Source organism: Neolamprologus multifasciatus, chromosome 7 (assembly GCF_963576455.1).
Source record: "Neolamprologus multifasciatus chromosome 7, fNeoMul1.2, whole genome shotgun sequence".
In the NCBI taxonomy this organism is placed as follows: Eukaryota; Metazoa; Chordata; class Actinopteri; order Cichliformes; family Cichlidae; genus Neolamprologus; species Neolamprologus multifasciatus.
This window is the reverse complement of record NC_140445.1, coordinates 7757616-7778246: the sequence shown is the minus strand read 5'-3', so window position 1 is coordinate 7778246 and position 20631 is coordinate 7757616. Positions and strand designations below refer to the sequence as shown.

The window sequence follows — 20631 nt, the reverse complement described above, 5'->3', positions numbered from 1 at the left end:
AAGTTAGTTATAAACCTTACGGAGTTGCAGCTATGGACAGGAAAGAAGGAGGAAAAGTTCAGAGAGGAAGTAGACAAGGAAGCAAAAAGAGAATGACAGAAAGCTACAGAAAATGAGACACAGACAAAGTTGTTCTGCTGTGGTAAATATCTGTCAGTCTCTGCTATAAAATAAAGAAGGCAGCGATGTGTGGCCATGATTGTTCTTGGTGATTTCCCTAACGGTCTCGCTCACCATTGTGTGAGTGTTGACAGCGCACACACTCACGCCTCAGTTTCAGTCCCCTCAGAGGAACACCGGGGTGATTAAAAAGACCTCTGAGCAAATGCTGTTGTTGAAGAATATCTGTGCGCGTGGATGCAAAGTGGTCGGGGTTCCCCCAGGCGTTAAATAGCTGAATGTGTCTCAAGCCGTACAAACGCGCGCACACCTCAGTGACTGTTGCACCTCAGGAGGTGGTGGATCTAATCACTTTGGCAGGAAGCTTTTAACGTCGGTGCCAGTGTTTTATTCAGCAGACTCGCTCCCATCGGCCCTGCCGCATGTCGGGATGGGGCCTGACAATAAAACAAACGCACCGGTGCCGCAGGAGACCAGAGAGGGGAGCCATTAGAGGAAGTCTTCTTCCAAAAGATCACATAAAAGCATCAGCTGTTTCTTGGCAGAAGTATATATCATCATGGAATACAGACAACATGTTTTGTAATGAAAAATCTTGGCTCGCTGACATCCTGACCTTTGTACTTGTCCTGTGCCTTAGACCCAGCTGGCAGGTACTTAGACATTAAAGCAAACTTTTTTCTGAAACTTATTGTTGCTTTTAGCAGTTTCTGCCTGATGGCGGAGTCAGCTCTGTGGGTGTTTAACTGTAACGTCACCTCAAGGTAACATGAACAAGAAAAACATAAAATAAACATTTCTAGAAATACAAAATTAGAACAACTGGCTGCCCTGTTGTGACTGTCACCTCTGGGAAGCCCATTTGGCAAGAGTCAGACTCAGAGTTGCTCTCTGTGAGCGGTGAAACTTCACTTTGTTTTTATTCCTTCATGCTAAGATACCCTGAGATAATTACCTTGTTTATAATCCAACGTCTGTGGCCATTTCTGATTCCACTCAAAGCTTATGCAAATGTAGTCATGGACTAAAAATAATTATAACAGTTTCTGTGGAAATTATGCACAGTTACAATGTGTGCGTTATTTGCAAGTGTCCATGCGGCATTGCAAAGTGTTGTGTGGAGTAATACACTCATTACATAACGGCCTATCAGAGAGCACTGAAATGGCACAGATAACACTCCAGACTACACTACACAGACAGCAAACCTCATCTTTAGCTACAAAGAGCAGATTTAGTTAATGAGACGGCTACGAAAACTGCCTTTTCACATTGAAACACAATGTGATGATCCTCTGTGTTGCAGTTATTGTCAGCACAGATATTGAAGTATAAATCTGCTCATAATGTTCAACCTGCTTTTTCTATTCTGATTTTATGTTTTTTGTCTGATTTTAGATCAATTGTGTTAATACAATATGTGAAAATAAAAACATAACTGTAACTAGTAACTGTAATTAATTACTTTTTCAAAGTAACTTGCCCAACACTGTTCATTATATACCAGCTAGTCCAACTTCAGTAACCCTAAAAAAGTCACTGCTGTTTAGTTTTCTGTCTTCATTTATGTTGGAAGTGAAAGCAGAGCTGTACGTTTTAATTTTTTCAGAAATCGCTCAGTCAGAACATGCTATATCATGTTTAGGTAAAAGCTAGCGAGCTAACTTCCTGCTAACTTCTAACTCCGTTAAGTTTAATAAATTCTGTTTTCATGGATGCCTGGATGTTAAACTTAATTGTTACACCTGGTAAAGCAGCAACTCTGATCATTTTATTAAAGATGGAAGAATTTAGACAGTTTTAACTCTCAGTGATGCCGCAGTGTTCGTTTGACTTTGGGACTTGAAGTGGAGTTTGGACCCGGATTACTCCTCGAGGCTCCTGACTACGGCAGCCGTAATGCTCTGACAATCCACCAAGTGGTGCAGCTTCGTAGCTTACCAAAGTCATACTAAAAAAAAAATTGACATATTTTTTAGCGCCCTGTACCACATAAAATCAGTTCGAGGTCAGTAATTACAACTAGAATTCATACATAAGGCGCATCGGATTATAAGGTGCACTGTCGATTTTTTTAGAAAATTAAAGGATTTTAAGTGCGCCTTATAGCCTGAAAAATACGGTAAAAGTAAAGGACTGGACTGAAAAACCAGCCAATGTGCAAAGAAACACTTGAAAAACTTTGAAGTCTAGCTTCCTGGAAGTGACATATAAAGAAATGTGTGCTGTCTCAAGACATTTGCACTGTACTGTTTATAGGACATATTACAGGTGTTGATTTGGAGTGTTGGATTTCACTTGGTGATATCACTACAGTATAATTACTCGGCCACACACTGTGTGATTTTTGGATGCCCGAGATGAAATATGACCAACAGGGAACAATCATGTTCATGATTTTAAATGGCTCAGTGAGAGAGATCTAAAGTCAAGTCTGAGTCACAGTCAGTCTTAAATTCAGTCTTGAGGCCAAAGATTAAGGGATCCATACTGCAATTGTAGCCGAATTTCTCACTATGTTTATTCCACTGTACACACAATCAGACCTTATCGCAGTTTAAATTCTCTCCTAACTTTGTTCATAATTGTAATTCACTATCAGTTCTGTCCACCAATATCAAATGCTTGAGCCACAACATCAGGGGAGTGAAGGGATGCAATTGTCCTGAACTATTCGGTACATCACGTTCAGTTCGGTGAGACTTTTGTTCAGTGCAGACTGTGATTTAAACTATTACTGTCAAATTTTATTTTTCTACAGTCCGAGATTAGGTGTCACTCATACTATGGACAAAAGTTTGTCTATTCCTGCAGGTCTGTGAAGCACTTTAGCAGCTCTTAACTAATTAAGATTGAACAACCCACAAAATTTGCAGGAACAGAGAGCAATTTGGGGGTAATAAGCCGTGATGTACAACAAACAAACACTGCTTCATTAATTTAAACGATTTATCAAGTGACAAATTGACGTTTATACTAGGTGCATTTACGGTCAGTCAACAGCCTGATGTTTTACTAACCAATACAGATACAAAGGGAAGTTTTACTGGAGTTTGGCTTCATCAGGTAGCCAAAAACATGATTCAGTCAAAGCTAAGGTTGCTGTGACTGGTTAATGAGTGTCCTATTAACCTTGACCGATTAATAGGGATCTATTTTACTATACAAGGTGAAAATTAAAAGGTGAAATTATTTGTTTTTTTTAATGAATCTTAGATGTTAATTACTAATCTAATAACTGGGCATACCTACATCCCAATGTTGCAATTTATATTTTATTTTTTGTGCAGGAGATTTGCACTTTGAATTGTTTCCCTCTTAAGCCTCATCTTTCTAAACAGAATAAGCAAAATAGTGCACAGAGCTCCGTGTTGCCTTGTTCGCCTTTATCATCGCTAATAAACCCAAACAGTTCATTTCTAACCAGTTTTACGGAGTTCACTTTTAATAAGGACAGCTGTCATTTTTAACATCTGACTGAGCTCAGCAGTCGGCTATCGTGGCTCAGTCAGCATCATGTCATCATATCAGTTTAACAGAAAGAGGAGTTTCTGTATTTTTCTTATACTAATGAAAACCATCAGGATTTCCAAATATATCAGTATAGCCTATTGTGAAACTGCTTAAGTGGACTCTATAGCTAACTTCTCCATTTACCAGGTATACATGGATAATGTCTTACATTACTATCCATGTAGTTGAATTAAAAAGTTATGCTTAATGGAGTGGCCGCTTTGTCTTGCTGAGAGCTCTTCTATCGTAAAAAGAAACTCTAGAGACAAGTGCTTATTTTATCTGAATATTCCTCTTAATTAAATTAGAATCTCATTTTAAAATTACACTGAATTACAGATGCACCTTGCTAACAAAAGAAGGTGCATTTATGTTTGCTAATAACCTCAATGATGATGTATCCTAATTTAACAGATTATAGCTCACGCCACAGCGACAATGTGGTACACCGTGACACAAGTTATCCACTTTTCCCTTCAGGCCGAGCACTTAACCCTGCAACCTGCCTTTAGGGGAACAGAGCTGTTCAATGCAATGGCAGCTACAGATGGGTCAATGGAGTGACTGCAGTTTGCTATGGAAATGAACTGACCTACAAGAATGTGAATGTGCCATTATAAATGCACAGACAACTGATGTTCATGGACCTGCAGCAGAGGCCTCTGGCCACCAGTTGGTGCATTATTCAGCTTAAAAGCTTGTTAAAGAGAGCTCACAACAGTGCTGTGATGAAACATTGATGAGTAAAAAACAGTTTAGTTTGCTGGTGTTATGTAAAGTGATAAAGCAGCGGTCGGGTGATGGCATGTAAAGACAGGGAGAGGAAGGGAAGAGAGTTAAGATGGCATTACTGGATAGACTCAGGACAAACACACCAACACCAACACAACAGAAGAAACAAGTGTGAAAGCGGGGGAAAAAAGCAGAAAAAGACGGAGATGATGAGAAAACCAGAGAATGAAAGAGCTGGAGGAGCAGAAGCAAAGCTACTACACAGAAAGAGAGCAAGGGAGAGAGACCTCTGATGAATTAACAAAGTTATTCTTGAGGCGGACGCCAACATCTCCATATGAGACCCAAGATACAACCTCTTCAGACCAAACACAACTCAGCAGAGCACAGGGTATGACAGTAGAGACCAGACCAGCATGCTAAAATATGCCACAATGGGCTGGCAAAGTAGTTCATCAAGAAGTACTCTTCAGCAAAATGCTCCTCAATGATTAAAACTACAAACCACTCTCTTAGAGCACCTTTGATTTTCATTTTGACAATAATGCCAAGCTAAATACAAAATATTGGAGGCTCTGGAGAGACTTCCTGAGCAGGAGAGGTTGTGTTTTTCTCATTGCTCTGACCTAAAGAGATAAGAGCTGGCCACATTTGGGGCTTTTGTCTGAAGCTCAAAGGTTTGTGTGGAAAAAGAAAACCTGCTGCATAAATATAACTAAAATCTTGTTGTCCAAGCTTAGCTTTAGATAAAGAAAGTCATTATGTAGTAATTGAAACAGTCAACAGAAAAGGAGATAAAACAACTGAAAGAAGCAGACGGAGACTTTAAAAACAGGATAGCACGACAAACTGGTGGATTTTTCTTCACCTGGGAAAAAGTTTCTATGTTCATTGTCAGCTTCTTACTTTTATTCATGGAGTTCTCTAGAGTAGCTTCATATGAGTCACAGTTCTTAGTTATCTTAAATGAGGCCTTGATGTAGCTCCTCAGTTCATCTACTGTTTGAAATAAGTCATTTTAGCTGTATTGACTATGTGCACGTTAGCATATGCTACTTCCGGTGCGGAAACTCCTGTGGGGAGCTTTGTTTCCGGTGTCCTATTCACGCCCTGTTTATGGTCCAAAACAAGTTAAGCAAATGAATGAATCAAGCGGCGATTTACATTTCTATAGATATCTTGGGCATTTACCCAATATATCTGTAAATGATGTTCATCGACTTGTCGATATTTTTCCCCCGCGCCTCAGAGCAAAAGAGAAAAGGGATTCAAATGTTATATTTCTCAGCTGTCCCTCGTTTATCGCGGGTGTTATGTTCTAAAAATAACCAGTGATAGGTGAAATCAAGTAGCCAATTTTATTTTTTGACGGTGCAAAACGTTTCCTCGACATACAGTACAGCACTTCAGAGTCACACTGCTAGCGATCGATGCAGCGATTCTGTACTGTACAGGAGAGACGTCACGGAGGAGATCATCTGCAGCGATCAGGACGCAGGACACAATGTGATGTAAAAAAAAAAAAAAACATGCAAACTTGCACTAAAAAAGCTGCGAAACAGCGAGGTGAAAGGTGAACCGCATTATAGCGAGGGACCGCTGTAATTTTGAAGGTAAGTCACAACATACCCTTCGTAAATACTAATGTATAGAAACCCTTACCAGCAATCATTCATTTTTTGTGTGGCTTTTTTTCACGGTTCGTTAACATGCTGTGTAGGTGTACTTGACTAGCTGATCTGACATAACGGGAAACATCTGGTTTGACTATTGTTCACCTGTAGTTTGAATGCTGAACATTTGCCTGTTTAAATCATAAGACCAGTCACTATACAGAGATGTGCTTCTGAATGTGGACGATGTGTCTTCTGCTGCAGTGATGCAGTTCTGCTTGTGTTGAGTGATGTAAACAACTGATCGATCTAAACTCTTTAAACATCAAAGTTGATCATTAGATTTTTTATGACACAACAATTAACAACAGTGGTGAGTGTTCCCACCTCTGCTCTTTGTAACTTAACGCGATCTTTCCGTTTTCGAGTTTTGGACATGATTTTGGAGTATATCTTCGCAGTAGCGATTGACCGCAAAGTAAAGCTACCGGAAATGCACAACCCCACATCCGGTCTCAAACCAGGAAGTTAGCATTTTTTCGTGCACAGAGTCAATTGCCCTCCTTTTAAATCAACTTTCTTCTGATTGGCTGTCCCTCTTAGAGCAGGTGGGTGGTCCTTTTGTGCTCACAAAATAGACTGACATCACATAGAGGCAAGATTAGAAAAATAGACACAGACTACAGTCGCATACTTTAAATACTTTGGCCATGATAAAAAATTATATATATATATTGTACAAAAAGGAACGTTAGTTATCTTAAACAGTTTCTGAAATTCATGCTGAAATGAAGTGACGCAAAACTCTGTCAGAAACCAATCTGTAAATTGGTGCAACGCATTATGAGAAATTGTGACTATCACTGTTATTATTGGTCAAATTGCTTGCATTCCTTCTATCCTCCATCCTCCACTTCCTCCCTCTCCATCTTTGCAAAGTCAGAGGAAACAAACCGTGCAGTATCATTGATCCGGCAGCTTACACATGCACACATATGCAAAGGAAAACGCAGCCACCCTCTCGCACACTCACACACACACACATCTCTGCACCCTGTGAAGAAGACAAAGTGGGAGGTATATTGTGGTGGACGGAACCACTGACCCTCTTGTTGAGTTAATGAGCTTTTATTGACTCCAGCACCTGGAGCTGCTGCTGTAACTTATCACTGTTAGCGCCCCGCTCCCCAGATGCACAGCACACAGGGGAGCGTGCATACACAAAAGCAAGCAAACACACATACGATCTGTTTGCGGAAAGATCCACTGAGCCACAGAAACACACACTCTCACACACACACTGTCAGCTTGAAGCCTGTACTCTTGCAGAGTCTCCTGGGATTCAGAAGTAGACAAACTCACAAACAGGTTTTCATGGTTTGTGCCTTAAATGGGTGACGTGGTCAGACATGACATGTGTAATTGCACCTGCCCACCGCCTTGAGTTGGGTTCCCCTCCCAGTCCATAACCATTACAGCTGCTGTCAAACCCATAAGACAAAGAGTGAGCATGATACACTGCAGTCACTCAACCTAAATGCAGAAACACCCTTTAGAAAATGGCAACTATAAAATTATGCGGTGCTGTTTTAGATGTTCTGGTGAAAGAATTTGACTTCACGCTACCTAATCATACGTTTAAGACAACCTGAATCACTGTACTATACTTAATTAAACTATCAAACCAAGAGAAAGAAAGAAATTTTAAGACTGTTTCATGAGAATGCATAACCAGAACTCTGCACAACCCACTCGTGCACTTAAATTATTAAGAGACAATAGATAAAATTCAAATTTAGATGACCTAGATTAAAAGACTTGATAATGCTGTCAAGCTGTGTCACAAATGTGAAGGAGTTGGTGAAAAAGTAATCTATTACTTTGAGTTAATACATGAATTTGCATGCCTTTTTTGTTTGTTTGTTTGTTTTGTTTCCTGGCAGTCACTTTAATTTTTTAAACTAATGCATTTCAACAGTTTTTATGTTTAGGCCGTAGCTTAAACTTTGTCCAGAGTCTATAGAAGGGTTACCAATTACCCTGCAGCCAAATAGATAGGCTTGGAAGTTAACATATAATAAAAGTGAAACAAATTGTTGGACAGATGAGAAATCATGCCCAAGAAAGTGGAAAAACTGAAAATGTGTGTCCAGGGAACTTGTTGGAATAGACTAACATAGGCTGCAAAGAACAGCAGCAGCCATGTGGTACTTTGATTTAATTCAGTGTTTTTCAAACACTCAAAATCCCAAAATTTATTGAACAATTATTATTGATACAAAGGGATCCAAGCTGAATTTTAAATAAATTCTTAACTAAGTATGTAGTTCTGTGAGATATAAAACCTGAAAAACAAAATTGAAAAAGACAGAAACTATTATTGTATATTATTAAATATTAAATAAAACAAGCAATATACAAAGTGTCTTTGTGCTGTCCATGTAGGGATGCATGCACAGAGGCATGGCTCAGTGGCGCGGAGTGTCTGAATGAGTCCCACAGGGATGGATGCGAGTTTTTAAGCAATTTATCATTCTTAACTTGTTAGATGTGTAGATACCACACATGTTTTAGAGAAAATCTCTGGAAACTTGAACATCGATAATCCTAAAAATAAAGCACCCAATCTTCATATGGTTCATACGTATCAACCCTTTCTTATAACACTCTTTTGTCTTTTTTAGTTTCTCTGTGTATCTCTGATCTGCTCTCTCTATTTTGATGTTTTTTTAGCATTCTTTTTTTATTTCAGCGTTTTTCCCCCATTATTACCTGTTGGTGTTCATCATTGTTTTGGTTTTGCCTCATCAACATGGCGGTGACTACCCAGAATATATTGCAGTTGTTGATTTCATTACTATTCCAGTCTTGCAAATGTTTCCCCATCTTTGCCTCCCTCTGCCGTGACTATATGTCCCACTGTCTGTTGTCAAGTTTGTTCAGGGTTAATCTTGTCTCAGTGTGAGTTATTTGTCTTTTTACATATTTAAAATAGTTACCAATTTAATTAAAACTATTTTGAATATTTTTCCCATGTCCTGTTTTTATTTTTGCATCTGTCTTTGTCAGATTACTTTCGCTTGTGCCTCTTTCCTGTTCTTCTTACCTGTTTCTCAGTATTTGCTCCTCATTTTTTTCCGAATGGTAATTCTTTGTTCATCAGCCAAATAGAAGCTCATTTTCTGCTTAGTTCACCTTCCTCTGTGTCCTGAATTTGGCCCCTGTCAACACCAGCCAACCCCGACAATATGGCTTTAAAATTTAATGTCCAAGTTGAAATGCTGATTATGATGTTTTCAATAGCATCTAAGGACAAACTCAGTCATAACTGCCATAATGCACAATCAACTAATTCATTTCTGAATTATTCATCTTTCAGACTCTATTTAAATACATTTCTCAAATTAAATGGGCATTTAAACTTTATTTGCTTTTTATTTAAGTTTAAATGATCCGTTCTACTGAGAGTCAGGTGACATCTTCAGCTGACACATAACATAACCCTAACTTCAGTCTTCCTGTCCCTGTTGTTGTTTTTATGTTTCCAATAACCGAATGCACGAGTAAATTGCACAACTCTAAATAGTTTTGTTTCGATTCTGCGTCTGTGATTCTAATGTGACAACCTGGAATTGTACTGATAAATATGTTAGCTTTCATTTACATGTATATGTAATTGTGTGCATGTGTAAATATTAGCCATGTAACACTCCTCAAACCATTTAAAAATGGTTGCCACTTATTTAAAAAAAAGGTAAAAACAGTGGCCATAATTCTTACTGTAAAAGCAGTGAGGAAAGTTAAATAACACAAATGTCAGCAACTCTGATCTGTTTACTTTTAAAGATGACCTATTATGGTGATTTCCACCTTCATGCTTTTATTCATAGGCTCTAGCAGTGTAGCTTTGCATGATTCAAAGGTCAAAATAATCATTGTATTCTCATACTGGGCCTTGCTGGAGTTCATGAAATAAGCTGTTATAGCTCCTTTCCGCTCCCTTTAAGCAACCTTTCTTCTGATTGGCTACCTACAAAGGATTTCAAATGGGTGGGGCTTCTATGCTCCATGTAAGAGGTCTGTGCCTGAGATGACCAAATTAGGGATATCCCCTCTCACTGACATCATGCAGGATCAAAAGTTTAAAAAAGCATTTAGACTGAAGTTTGAGCTTTCAGATCAAAGGGATTACTTTACAATAAGCTGGGATTTTTGTTTAAAATTTAAGTGGTCGTCATTTGACACAATTCAAGAGTCGCTCAGCAAAAGCTAAACTGATATAGTTCCTGGTTATAGCCATTAATGGATGAGCAGCTAAAATCTTTAGGTTGATTACATTAAATGGTGTTTAAATTATCTTTTCTAAGGTTTCAAAGCTACACCTACTAGTTCTTGAAGTTGTTCTGCAGGTACATTCACATCAACTTGGGATCACAGCTTTATGCTAGTGATGATGCATAACATCCTTTCATTGCTGGAATAAAGCAGTTATCACCACAATGACTTATAAAAGGTCAATGAAAAAGACGACGACTATCATCTAGATTCAAGACGCTTTTGTTTTTAAAACTTTATGGTATGGCACCCACAAATCTACCAGAGCCCGTCAGCCTCCTCCTATCTACTCCCAGGCCATTAAGATCCTCTGATAAGTTCCCTTACGGTCCTCCGCTCAATCTTTCACTTATCAGTTCTTCTCCTTTTCTCTGTTTTTAAATGGAAAAGCAACTTTTTCATCTGCTTTTTAGTGATGATTTTATAGTTAAACTACTTGTGAATTCTCTCACTTCTACAGGCTATTTTGTTCTTTTGCTCTTACTATTATTGTATGCATTATGTGGTATTCGCTTTTGATCTTGTTCTACCCACGTGGCATGTAAAACCTGGACTTTAGCTCGGCCTGCTTTGACTGTATGTATATGCAGCCAGCCTGAGTGTTTCACAAGTTTTTATGAGGTGAACGAGTCTCTGTTTATATAAAAACCAAGTACATTGTTCCTCTGATTTTCCTTATTTCAGTAAATTTATGTCAGCTTCACACCCAATGTCTGACACTGTTCGTTGTTAACATTATGTCAGCAACAATTAAATATTAGTATAATACAGGAATGTACAGACATACAAGCAACAATTAGTAATTACGTTTGTTGTTTTCTCCTGCTGCATAAGAATGCAGACATTCCCAAAAGGACGTATAAGAGGGTTTGACTTTAATAGACTGAAACATCAGGGGGTAAGTAGGCTGGTGGTGGCACGAACACACCAAACTTCCCATCAGGAGATCAGAGTCTCTTCTGGGGGACTTGATAAAAATTTAATTAATGTTTTTTTATGCCTTTTACTTGTAGTTTGGTTAAGTTTAGGCAGAAAAAATCCCTGGTGGGGTCCAAATAGTAAACATTTATTAGAAAGCCCCATTTTCCTGGTTACCAGTGTGCAGCGTTAAACCCAGTCAAAATGTTATGACACCAGTTCATATTTCATATGTATCTTATTATACAGCCATGTGATGTCCAGCTTTAAAATCTAAGTATGAGCTATAGTAGCTTGTACAAATGATCTGTTGACGTTTTTTTCCCCAGGGAGGACAGCCTCCATGCTGTTCGATTCCAGCCAGGCACCCACACCCACGCTTCCTGCCTTAGCCACATGTTGTAACCACCTTTACCGTGTCCAAAATGTTGTGTGAGAAGAGCATTCAGGAAAAAGCGAACATTAAGCGAGAGCTGAAATCTGTTGGAAGAAGTTCAGATGTGCAGAGGATACTGTACTGCTTCTGAGGACAAGAAGTTGAAAAGGTGAAGAGAAAATACTACATGCAAAAGACCACTACATAAACTGTGCCAGACTAAAGCATATTTCAAAGACTGTTTTGAATGAAATATAAAAGAAAATGGTTGAGAACCAAAGCATCATAGGTTTAGGTTATGTTAGGGTGACAAGTTATTAAATACCCAACATTGAGACAGCTATATATTTCTAAATGTCTGTGTAGGATGATTCACTTGTCGACAAGCAGACAGACAGATGTATTTTCCTCAACCTTCAAAACTTTGATTTTCTTTTGTTTGAAATTCTGATCGGCTTGCTTTTCGCTTCCCTTCGCCTGTGTCAGGTTCATCTTGACTGGTTTCTAAAGGAGTCTGCGGTCGATTCTTTTCTTTCTCCATCTCAAAGCCTGAAAGCCCTCGGCCCCGCAAACACACACCTGAGCTCTGTCCACTTCACCTCCGTCCCACAGACACGCAGGCGTTCGTGCATGCGTGCAAACACACACACACACAGGTACGCCGCGGCAGCTGCAAGCCTGCATATATGTTTATCCGCAGAGGCATGCACATCTTTTATTAATGCTCAAGTCACTTCTCATCCTCAGCTTGTGTACATTTATTCGAACCACTTCCTCTCTTATCTGCAGCACCATGCAGACACTCAAAACACACGGCAAGCTTCAAACTAACAAAACTGTTCAGAAACCTGCAAAAGACTTGCTGAATGTAAATCAGAAATATTCACTTTAGATATTAGTTTGACTTAATACATGTAAATTATTACATGTAAATAATCCTAATTGGGATTTTGTATAACAGAATGCATTAGAGGAGGTATCCCCAGCATCCTACAAAGGTCACTAATGAGCAAAGTACTGAGCATAGGATTTTGGACCGCTGCTGCAGCAGTCTGTCACAGAAGCTTTTTACATCAGCAGCTGACTGCAGTATTGCTGTGTAATGTCCTCCCCATCAGGGATTAGATGAGAACATTATCAATCTAAAGATGCTACATAATCTGGCCATTTATTACACTAACAGGCTTTATCACATTTTCAGCCCATTCAGGGGGATGCCTGATTACATTTTGACTAATGACAATATCATCAGTCACTTCGCGCCTCCTTGTCTCTGTTTACACTGCTAATGTGCCCATGTCAAAGAAGTCTTCCTTTGAACCTGTGGGAAAAAGATTTTCTGTGTACACATTTTCTCCTTCCATTTCTGTCTTTCTGTTTCTCCCTGTGCTGGCTTTTAGTCAAAGTTTCCAGAGTTGGAGAGCTTTTGCAGGACCTCTTTTGTTGGCTTCAGATCATATTAAATTGAATTGTCCGGAGGCTGCGGTCAGTGATCCATGATGGTTCGCCTTTTTCTGACAGGCTTGATAAATACAGGTCCTGATCTCTCTGTGCCTCTCAATTCCTCTATCCTCCTCCTTCTCTCTCTACTTGTCCTCTGCCTCTCACCTCTATAATACTTCTCTTACTTTACTCTTGTATTGTGTTTCTGTAAACTGCATTGCAATTTTTACCTCTGCTTCTTTCTCGGTGAGAGCCAAGTCTCTCTGCACCTCTTCCCAGAGGACTTGTGTATTTGAGTGTGTGTAGATGTGTTTTGCTATCTTTGTGAGGACCACCATAAGTTTTTGGACATTGAGGACAGAGAGGACGTTTCGGCTGGTCCTAACTTTCTCACACAACGTCAAGGGGCTATTTGAAGCCTTGATTTTAGGGTTAAGTACATAATAATGGTTTATGCAAGGGTTGGTGTAACTCACTTGTGTGTAAGCATTGTGGGACTCCCCTGTTGTGTGTTAGCATGTTAGTTTTGACAGCAGATTTTGATTAACTTTTAGTCATAATTTAGGGATCCAAATTCATTTAGGTTTAGTTGATTAAATATCATCAGATTATCATAGAGCGAGTCTAAATATACATCCAGATGTCCACTCGTCTCATTCATACCAATTGTTGACATTTGGTCACGTTTTCAGGATAAGCAAGGAGTACAGGAACGAATGATACCATTTGCAAAGAAAATGTAAAAAATTAAATGTCTAACTTTACTGCACAAAGAGATTACGTCTGATTGGATCTCGTCTTTCCAGAATATTGTCAGCTAGTTTTTTTCCGTTGATGAAAGCATCATAGATTTTGTCATCATGTATTAGTTTTTATTCAATTTTTATCACAAAAAAAGCTTTTTTTATCAATCAACAAAATTGAAGGTTGTGTGTGTGTGTGTGTGTGTGTGTGTGTGTGTGTGTGTGTGTGTGTGTGTGTGTGTGTGTGTGTGTAGATGCACACTACAGGATAAAAAAAGAAGCTCCACTGACCTTGGACACCCATTGTTCTCCTCTTTCTCTCTGTGTGGGTACCTGTGTGACTCGTGTGAGAGCGTTAATTTGTTAACACAGTCACACTTTGGGGATCAGCTTGCCTTTTGGAACAAAAAGTCCTTATAAGACAAATTTTAAGCTCAAGCAGAATCATCAAGGCTGTACAAAATGCCTTTATGTTCAATATTATCTCCTCCAGTTGAAGCCAAGATGAGTCGCACATCAAATCTGATTGGAGGACATAGCTTTTGTTGACAACATGATTGGCATGTTAGTGGTAGGAGTGATAGTTTGTGCACACTGTTACATACAGAGTGCATTAAAAGTGGAAATAAAAAAGTGGAAATAAAAAAGTATTTACTTAAAAAAACACAAAAAATGGAAATCGCACTCCCTAATACAATGAGCCCAACAACAAGCCATAGATAAAATGAACTCAAAATTATTAAGTCTCTATAAGACCTATTGGCTGATTACTTACAGAATTTTTATAAAAACCACCACAAGCATAAGGATTAGAAAAGTGGCATTATAATGGGAAAAATACAATAAAATACAATAAGAAATATGAGTAAATATAAATTTCATGAGAAAACTTGATTTTGGAGTTAGCACTCATGGCTCATTATTGCAGTTTGGTACTTGCTTCAGTCTCATGTGGTAACAGCCACTTAAAAGCTGAAATTTCTGTGTGTGGTGGTTATGGGTAAGGTCTCCATGAAACAAATATAAGGCTAAAAAAAGCTCAAACATATGCTATCAGATTAAAAACTCAGTTTTAGCTGCCACATATTAGCACGCATGTGTTGCACACTTGGACAAATGACACTTCCAGGCGTGCATGAGTTCAGAATCGTTCTCTTTACTTGCACATTTGCAACTGCAAATACAAAACACAAGCACTTCAGTTCAGCGTAGCTGCACTCTGCAGGCTATCTGTGCAGTAGAACACACAGGACCCCAAAGCTGCCCGATTCAGTGCCTGCATGAGCACCACCCGTGGGAATCATCATTGATCAGAATATCCTAGCTGGACGGCCAGTGAGCACAGTATGTGTCAGAAATAGTAATAAAGAACTGAATGCATAACGTAACAATGATAAGAACGCATGAAATTATGGAGGGGCAATATCTATTACAATACTTCCATCTGTGTCCACCCATTACATGAGTCCCACACTCTCCCCTCCAAAAATGAATGTCATCCCAACATTAGAGATTTCCCAGAATGCATGTCTTCAACAGAAGGTTACAGCAGTAGCTTCACTGGGAGTCAACCTCTAAAGATACTTTCTGTCCTGTAACAGTCTTTGGCATGACATACATCTCCCCCTTTATGTCATGTACCAGCAACAGACACTACTGGCCAGGCAATGTCTGTAAAGTCTCTCTGCCACTCAGGCGTACTTTGTATCAGACTGAAGGTGTAGACCTAACACTCTACCATGTAACCTTTTACACAGACACACATTTACTGCTGTATATCTCACATACAAGCCAGTATCTCTCTATGTGTAGCTAGTCTGGTTCTGGTACTCCCTGTTTAACTTATGTGAGCTATTGAACTAATATATGCAGTTGTTGCTCTGTCAAATTTGCTCTTTTTAGCATTTGCTACTGTGAACACTTCCTTTTCTGTTTAAACTGTCACCACAGTAAACTCAACATGTGACAATGAACTTAGTTTTTTTCTTAGCTGTGGACATCATTTGTGTCTGTTTATGACTGACGGCTGACCTAAGGTGTTATACGTGAGTGTCTTTGGTGGATTTCTGCATCGAAAAGGATACTTTCTTGTGGGAACTGGCTGTGAGTTGGGCTCTCCCTCGTCTTCTTCATCAGATGATGACACCTGTTCTTGACTTCTTCCGTTCTCCTCCCCAGACAGCTCACTTCGCCCTGCCTCCTCCTCTGCACTTGACTCCAGTCCACCTTTCTCACCCTCGTCTAGGCACTCGCTGCTGACACCACCACTTGACAGTTCTCCGTTGGCTTCTTTTGGCTGGAACTCCTCTGCCTCTGCCCTCAGCTGACTTCTGATCTGGGTGGGTGATTCTGCAGATTGTGTGGTGATAATTCCCCAGTCACCCTCATCCTCTGAACTGCTCCATGCAGTAGCCATCTTTGGATACAATCTTTCCCAGGAATTTCACCTTGTCCTTGAACGCTTCACACTTTTGGGGGTTAGGTTCACCCCGTGCACTTGATAGCGGCACAGGACCTCCCTCAGATTATGCAGGTGGTCCTCAAATGATCTGCTGTGGACCAAACTGTCATCCAGATATGGCTGAGATATTTCATCCCTCAAGCCTGCAAGGCACTCTTCCATACTGCGCTGGAACTCTGCTGGAGCCGAGGACAAACCAAAGGGAATCCTTACCCACTCATATAAGCCCCAAAGTGTGATAAAGGCTGTGAGGGGTCTGCTACTTTCCTCCAGGAAACCCTGGTGGTACGCCTTGCCCTGGTCCAAGACTGAGAACCATGCACTCCCAGTTAGGCCATTTAACATGTCTTGAACACGAGGGATGGGGTGACGGTCAGGAATGGATTTCCGGTTCAACTCACGGTAATCCATGCAGAGACGCAGACTTCCATCCTTCTTGCGCACGCAGACGATGGGTGATGAGTAGGGGGATCGGGATTTCTGAATCCATCCTCTGTTCAACAGGTCCTCCAAATACTCCTTCACCTCCTTGTGGAGTGGCTTGGTGACTGAGATGTATGTGCGTCTTACTGGGGTTGTGTCATGCAATCTGATCTTTAACTTCAGGGAGGGGATGCATCCCACATCGCTCTCATCTTTTGAAAATGCAGCACACTCTTTACGCAGGACTTTTCTCACCTGCTCCTGCTGATCTGGGGTCAGGTGATCAACTGACACAGGTGGGTCCCATAAATCTTGGCTGCAACTGCACACCTCTTCATGTGCTGTTCTGGGGCACTGACGGTGCTCCCTGTGTTTTCACTAGCACACGTCAAATTGCCCATGTTTTCAGCACTTACTGGTCTTACGTCTACTGGGTAAATAGCCTTCACTTGCTGTAGTCGTCCCAACACTACATGAGGGAGGAGGGTGATGTCATGGCTGCTGCCATTTGTGACTGGAATAACCACCCTGGACCGGGTTCCCGTCTGCAGGCCAATGACAGTTTCATTCAGGTTAACCCCCTCTGGTAGTTTTGAAATGTCCTCTGGTTCAAAAAGAACCTCCTGTTTCAGGGGGAGGGGATCTGTCCTCACACTGTCCTCCCTGCTTTGTCCAGCTGGAATCACTATCTTTTGTCTCCCAACTTTCACCACACCCCCCTCATCATTTTTGTAGCAGCGCTGCACGATGTTAATTAGCACTTCCGCTTTCTTACAATTAATCGAGAAGGCTTCCTTTACCACAGCAGGTGTAACGTCTGGATGCTGCTCCATTCCATCCTTTACTAAATGCTCAATCACTTTATAGCCAATGATAGGTGGCTCTGCTACTCCTGGCTCTTTTGAGACAAGCACAGGGACAACTAACTCTGGCTGTGGATCTCTAGTTGATCCCAGCCTAAATTTTAGCTCAACCCAACCTGCGAAGGGTATGTGTGTTTGGTTCGCTGCTTTGCCCACCAGAGCCTCATCCTCACCTAGGAGTTCACTTCTCAGTTGGATATGTGGAAAGCAGGACTTCCTCCAGTTCTCATTAATGATAGTCACCTGTGAACCTGTATCCCACAATGCTTGTGTTTCAACCCCTTCAAAGAAACAATCCACCATACACTTCTTCCTGATCAGGGCTCTCAGCTTAGCCCAACAGCGTAGTGAGAGATGACTGGCATACGTGGCACCCACAGTCTCTTTAGCCTTGCCACTCTGCTCTAATTCTGCCTCCAGCTGTCTTATTCATTTCCAAAGCAGTTCATGCAACTTGTTGTCTGCTTCAGCATGGATGGGAATTAATGATTTGGGAGGGGCAATGGTCTGGATTGCCGCTTGAGTGGGACTTGAGGGGTGGTGATGCTCCTCCTTAATTCAGCCATCTCCTCTCTATGCAGCTCTGACTCTCGGGAAGCAGCTACAACAGGTGTTCTGCGGCTCTTGGGTTTCACCACTTTAGCTGATTGCTCTTGAGACCCAATTGACTGGCTGGCATTTCCGTCTGGAGTTCATTTACTTTTACAGATTTGCTGCCTGTAGTTTTCTTTTGCTTCAATTGCCTTTCTGATTCAACACTAGCTGCTTCATTCATCTTATAAATGAGGGTTTCATCTGTCACCCGAGGGTCATCCAGATAGGGCTTGAGCTGAAACTTGATAGGGTCCCTCAGTAGCCCAGTACTAACCGACCTCAAGAATTTCTTCTGGATGAGCTCAGGGCTGTATTGTTCATCGGACCCTGTGTCTTCCGATGCGAGCAGCAGCCTCTCTTTTAACTCAATTGCTCTGAAGAGGAAGTTTTGAGGAGACTCACGGCTGTCTTGTGTGACGTTCACTACTCTGTGATACAAATCTGTGGTGCTGTCTTCTTTAAAATGCCCCTTTAATATGGCCTTCAATTGGGGGAGGTCACGTTTTATCTCAAGCATGTCTCTACGACTCAAACCTTGGCTGACAGACTTCACCACAGCCTCTATAACCTCCGTTTCACTGTGTCCTTTGTTCAGACCTCTGTTAATCTGATGCGTCAGGTTGGTGTATGAGAGTCTGTCCTTTTGGCCCTTCTCCCCAATTTGATCACAGATCTTGAATTCCCTCCTTATCGTCACTTCCGAAAGGCGGTTAGCTGCGACAGGAAACACATTTTGTGGGGTGGTTGGCTGACTTGGTGGTGTCCTCTCCACCCTTTCACTCAGCCTCCTAATTTCTTCCTGCAGTGCTTTGCTGTTTCTCTGGAGCTGTGCGTATCTCTCTGCTAAATCAACTTTTTCCCTTGTTTCCTGAGTTCCCTGTGGCGAGCTTGTTGTATTTCCTCCACTTTCTGTGTTTCTGGTGCTCCCTATCGATGGGTCGACACTTTCTAACATTTTCTTTAGATAGTAGAGTGCAACATCCTGCTCTTCATCATTAATAACCTTGTCCATAGATTCTGTAATTAATTTTATTAACGCTCGTCTTGTTGTGACATTTCCACTAGGAATTTTAGCTTCAGCACATACCCCTTTGAGTTGGTTGAGTTGTAGGTTCCAGAGTGTTTGGGACACAGTCTCTGCCAGCTCCTCAAGGTCCATCGTGGTTGCTGTAGAAACGCCCCTTCCTTATTTTCATCAGGCTGGACACGACGTTAATAATCCCAGCGGTGCCTCCAATATTTGTTGCACACTTGGACAAATGACACTTCCAGGCGTGCATGAGTTCAGAATCGTTCTCTTTACTTGCTCATTTGCAACTGCAAATACAAAACTTCAGTTCAGCGTAGCTGCACTCTGCAGGCTATCTGTGCAGTAGAACACACAGGACCCCTTTACACATAACTACTGAACGTGTGTTAACAAAGTACTCAGTATTTTCCTACCAATGTTCATATTACAATATTCTGCACACTCGCATGCTCCTCCAACTAGTATTGTTGCGCATGGAGACTACCCTCTCGATCCCCTTATCAATCATTTGCGATGTGACGTCCCGGTTAACACCAGTTCAGGTACATCAGTAAATTGAAAACTCCAACATTAGCGTTGTGTTCCATTAATGACAGTACCTTACTCTAATACATTTCTCATGCGTCAACATCATTCTGTTTATCAACACATTACTTGTGCTCACCTGCAAATACAAAACACAAGCACTTCAGTTCAGCGTAGCTGCACTCTGCAGGCTATCTGTGCAGTAGAACACACGGGACCCCAAAGCTGCCCAATTCAGTGCCTGAATGAGCACCACCTATGGGAATAATCATTGATCAGAATATCCCAGCTGGATTGCCAGTGAGCACAGTATGTGTCAGAAATAGTAATAAAGAACTGAATGCATAACGTAACAATGATAAGAACGCATGAAATTATGGAGGGGGGGGGGGGGGACAATATCTATTACAATACTTCCATCTGTGTCCACCCATTATATGAGTCCCACACGTGACCACAGTCAGAGCAAGGGGATGAATTTCAATTGAGTGATTACAATAAGGAATAGTTACTCCTTTGTAGTTTGGATGTGTGTGTGAGTGAGTGTGCTTGAGCACGATGCAATACAGCTCTTACAAACCGTATGTATGTGTGTGACCATGAATATTCATGCTCAGGCATATTTGGGGATAAGGAGAAAGGAGTCATGCTTGGCTGGTACTTCATTACTTGGATTTGTTAGAGAAACTCACACAAATGCACAAAGCTTGTTTAAATGGTCTTAATCCAATTCTTGTAGGGAGTACACACAAACTTTCACTTTTTGGCTACACAAACACACTCACATCTACACCAACAACCCACCTGGTGAAGATCACAAAGGACACAAATGCTTGCGTGCTTGTGTGTGCGTGTTGCTATAGACTTTGGACAGATTAAGTGCTTGTGAATTATTTAGTTGCGTTACTTGTGATTTACAGTATGGTGGCAGTGGCGGAGGGG

At 40.9% G+C, this 20631-nt stretch overlaps 2 protein-coding genes across 2 annotated transcripts in view; both read right to left on the bottom strand.

Moving 5' to 3' along the window:
- Positions 1-20631, bottom strand: part of nrn1la (neuritin 1-like a) — a 101126-nt gene that overhangs the window by 74816 nt on the left and 5679 nt on the right. The window lies entirely within an intron of this gene.
- On the bottom strand, positions 2101-20538 carry LOC146513687 (uncharacterized). Its single transcript, XM_085164686.1, has 2 exons — positions 19829-20538; positions 2101-19451 (listed from the first exon to the last, which is right to left on the bottom strand). The coding sequence occupies exon 2, from the start codon at positions 19291-19293 to the stop codon at positions 18172-18174; it is 1122 nt and encodes a 373-aa protein (XP_085020812.1). The 5' UTR covers positions 19294-19451; positions 19829-20538; the 3' UTR covers positions 2101-18171.

What these genes read in the sequence shown, in the direction of transcription:
- LOC146513687 (XM_085164686.1), bottom strand. Translation starts at nt 19,293, where the DNA reads ATGGACCTTGAGGAGCTGGCAGAGACTGTGTCCCAAACACTCTGGAAC.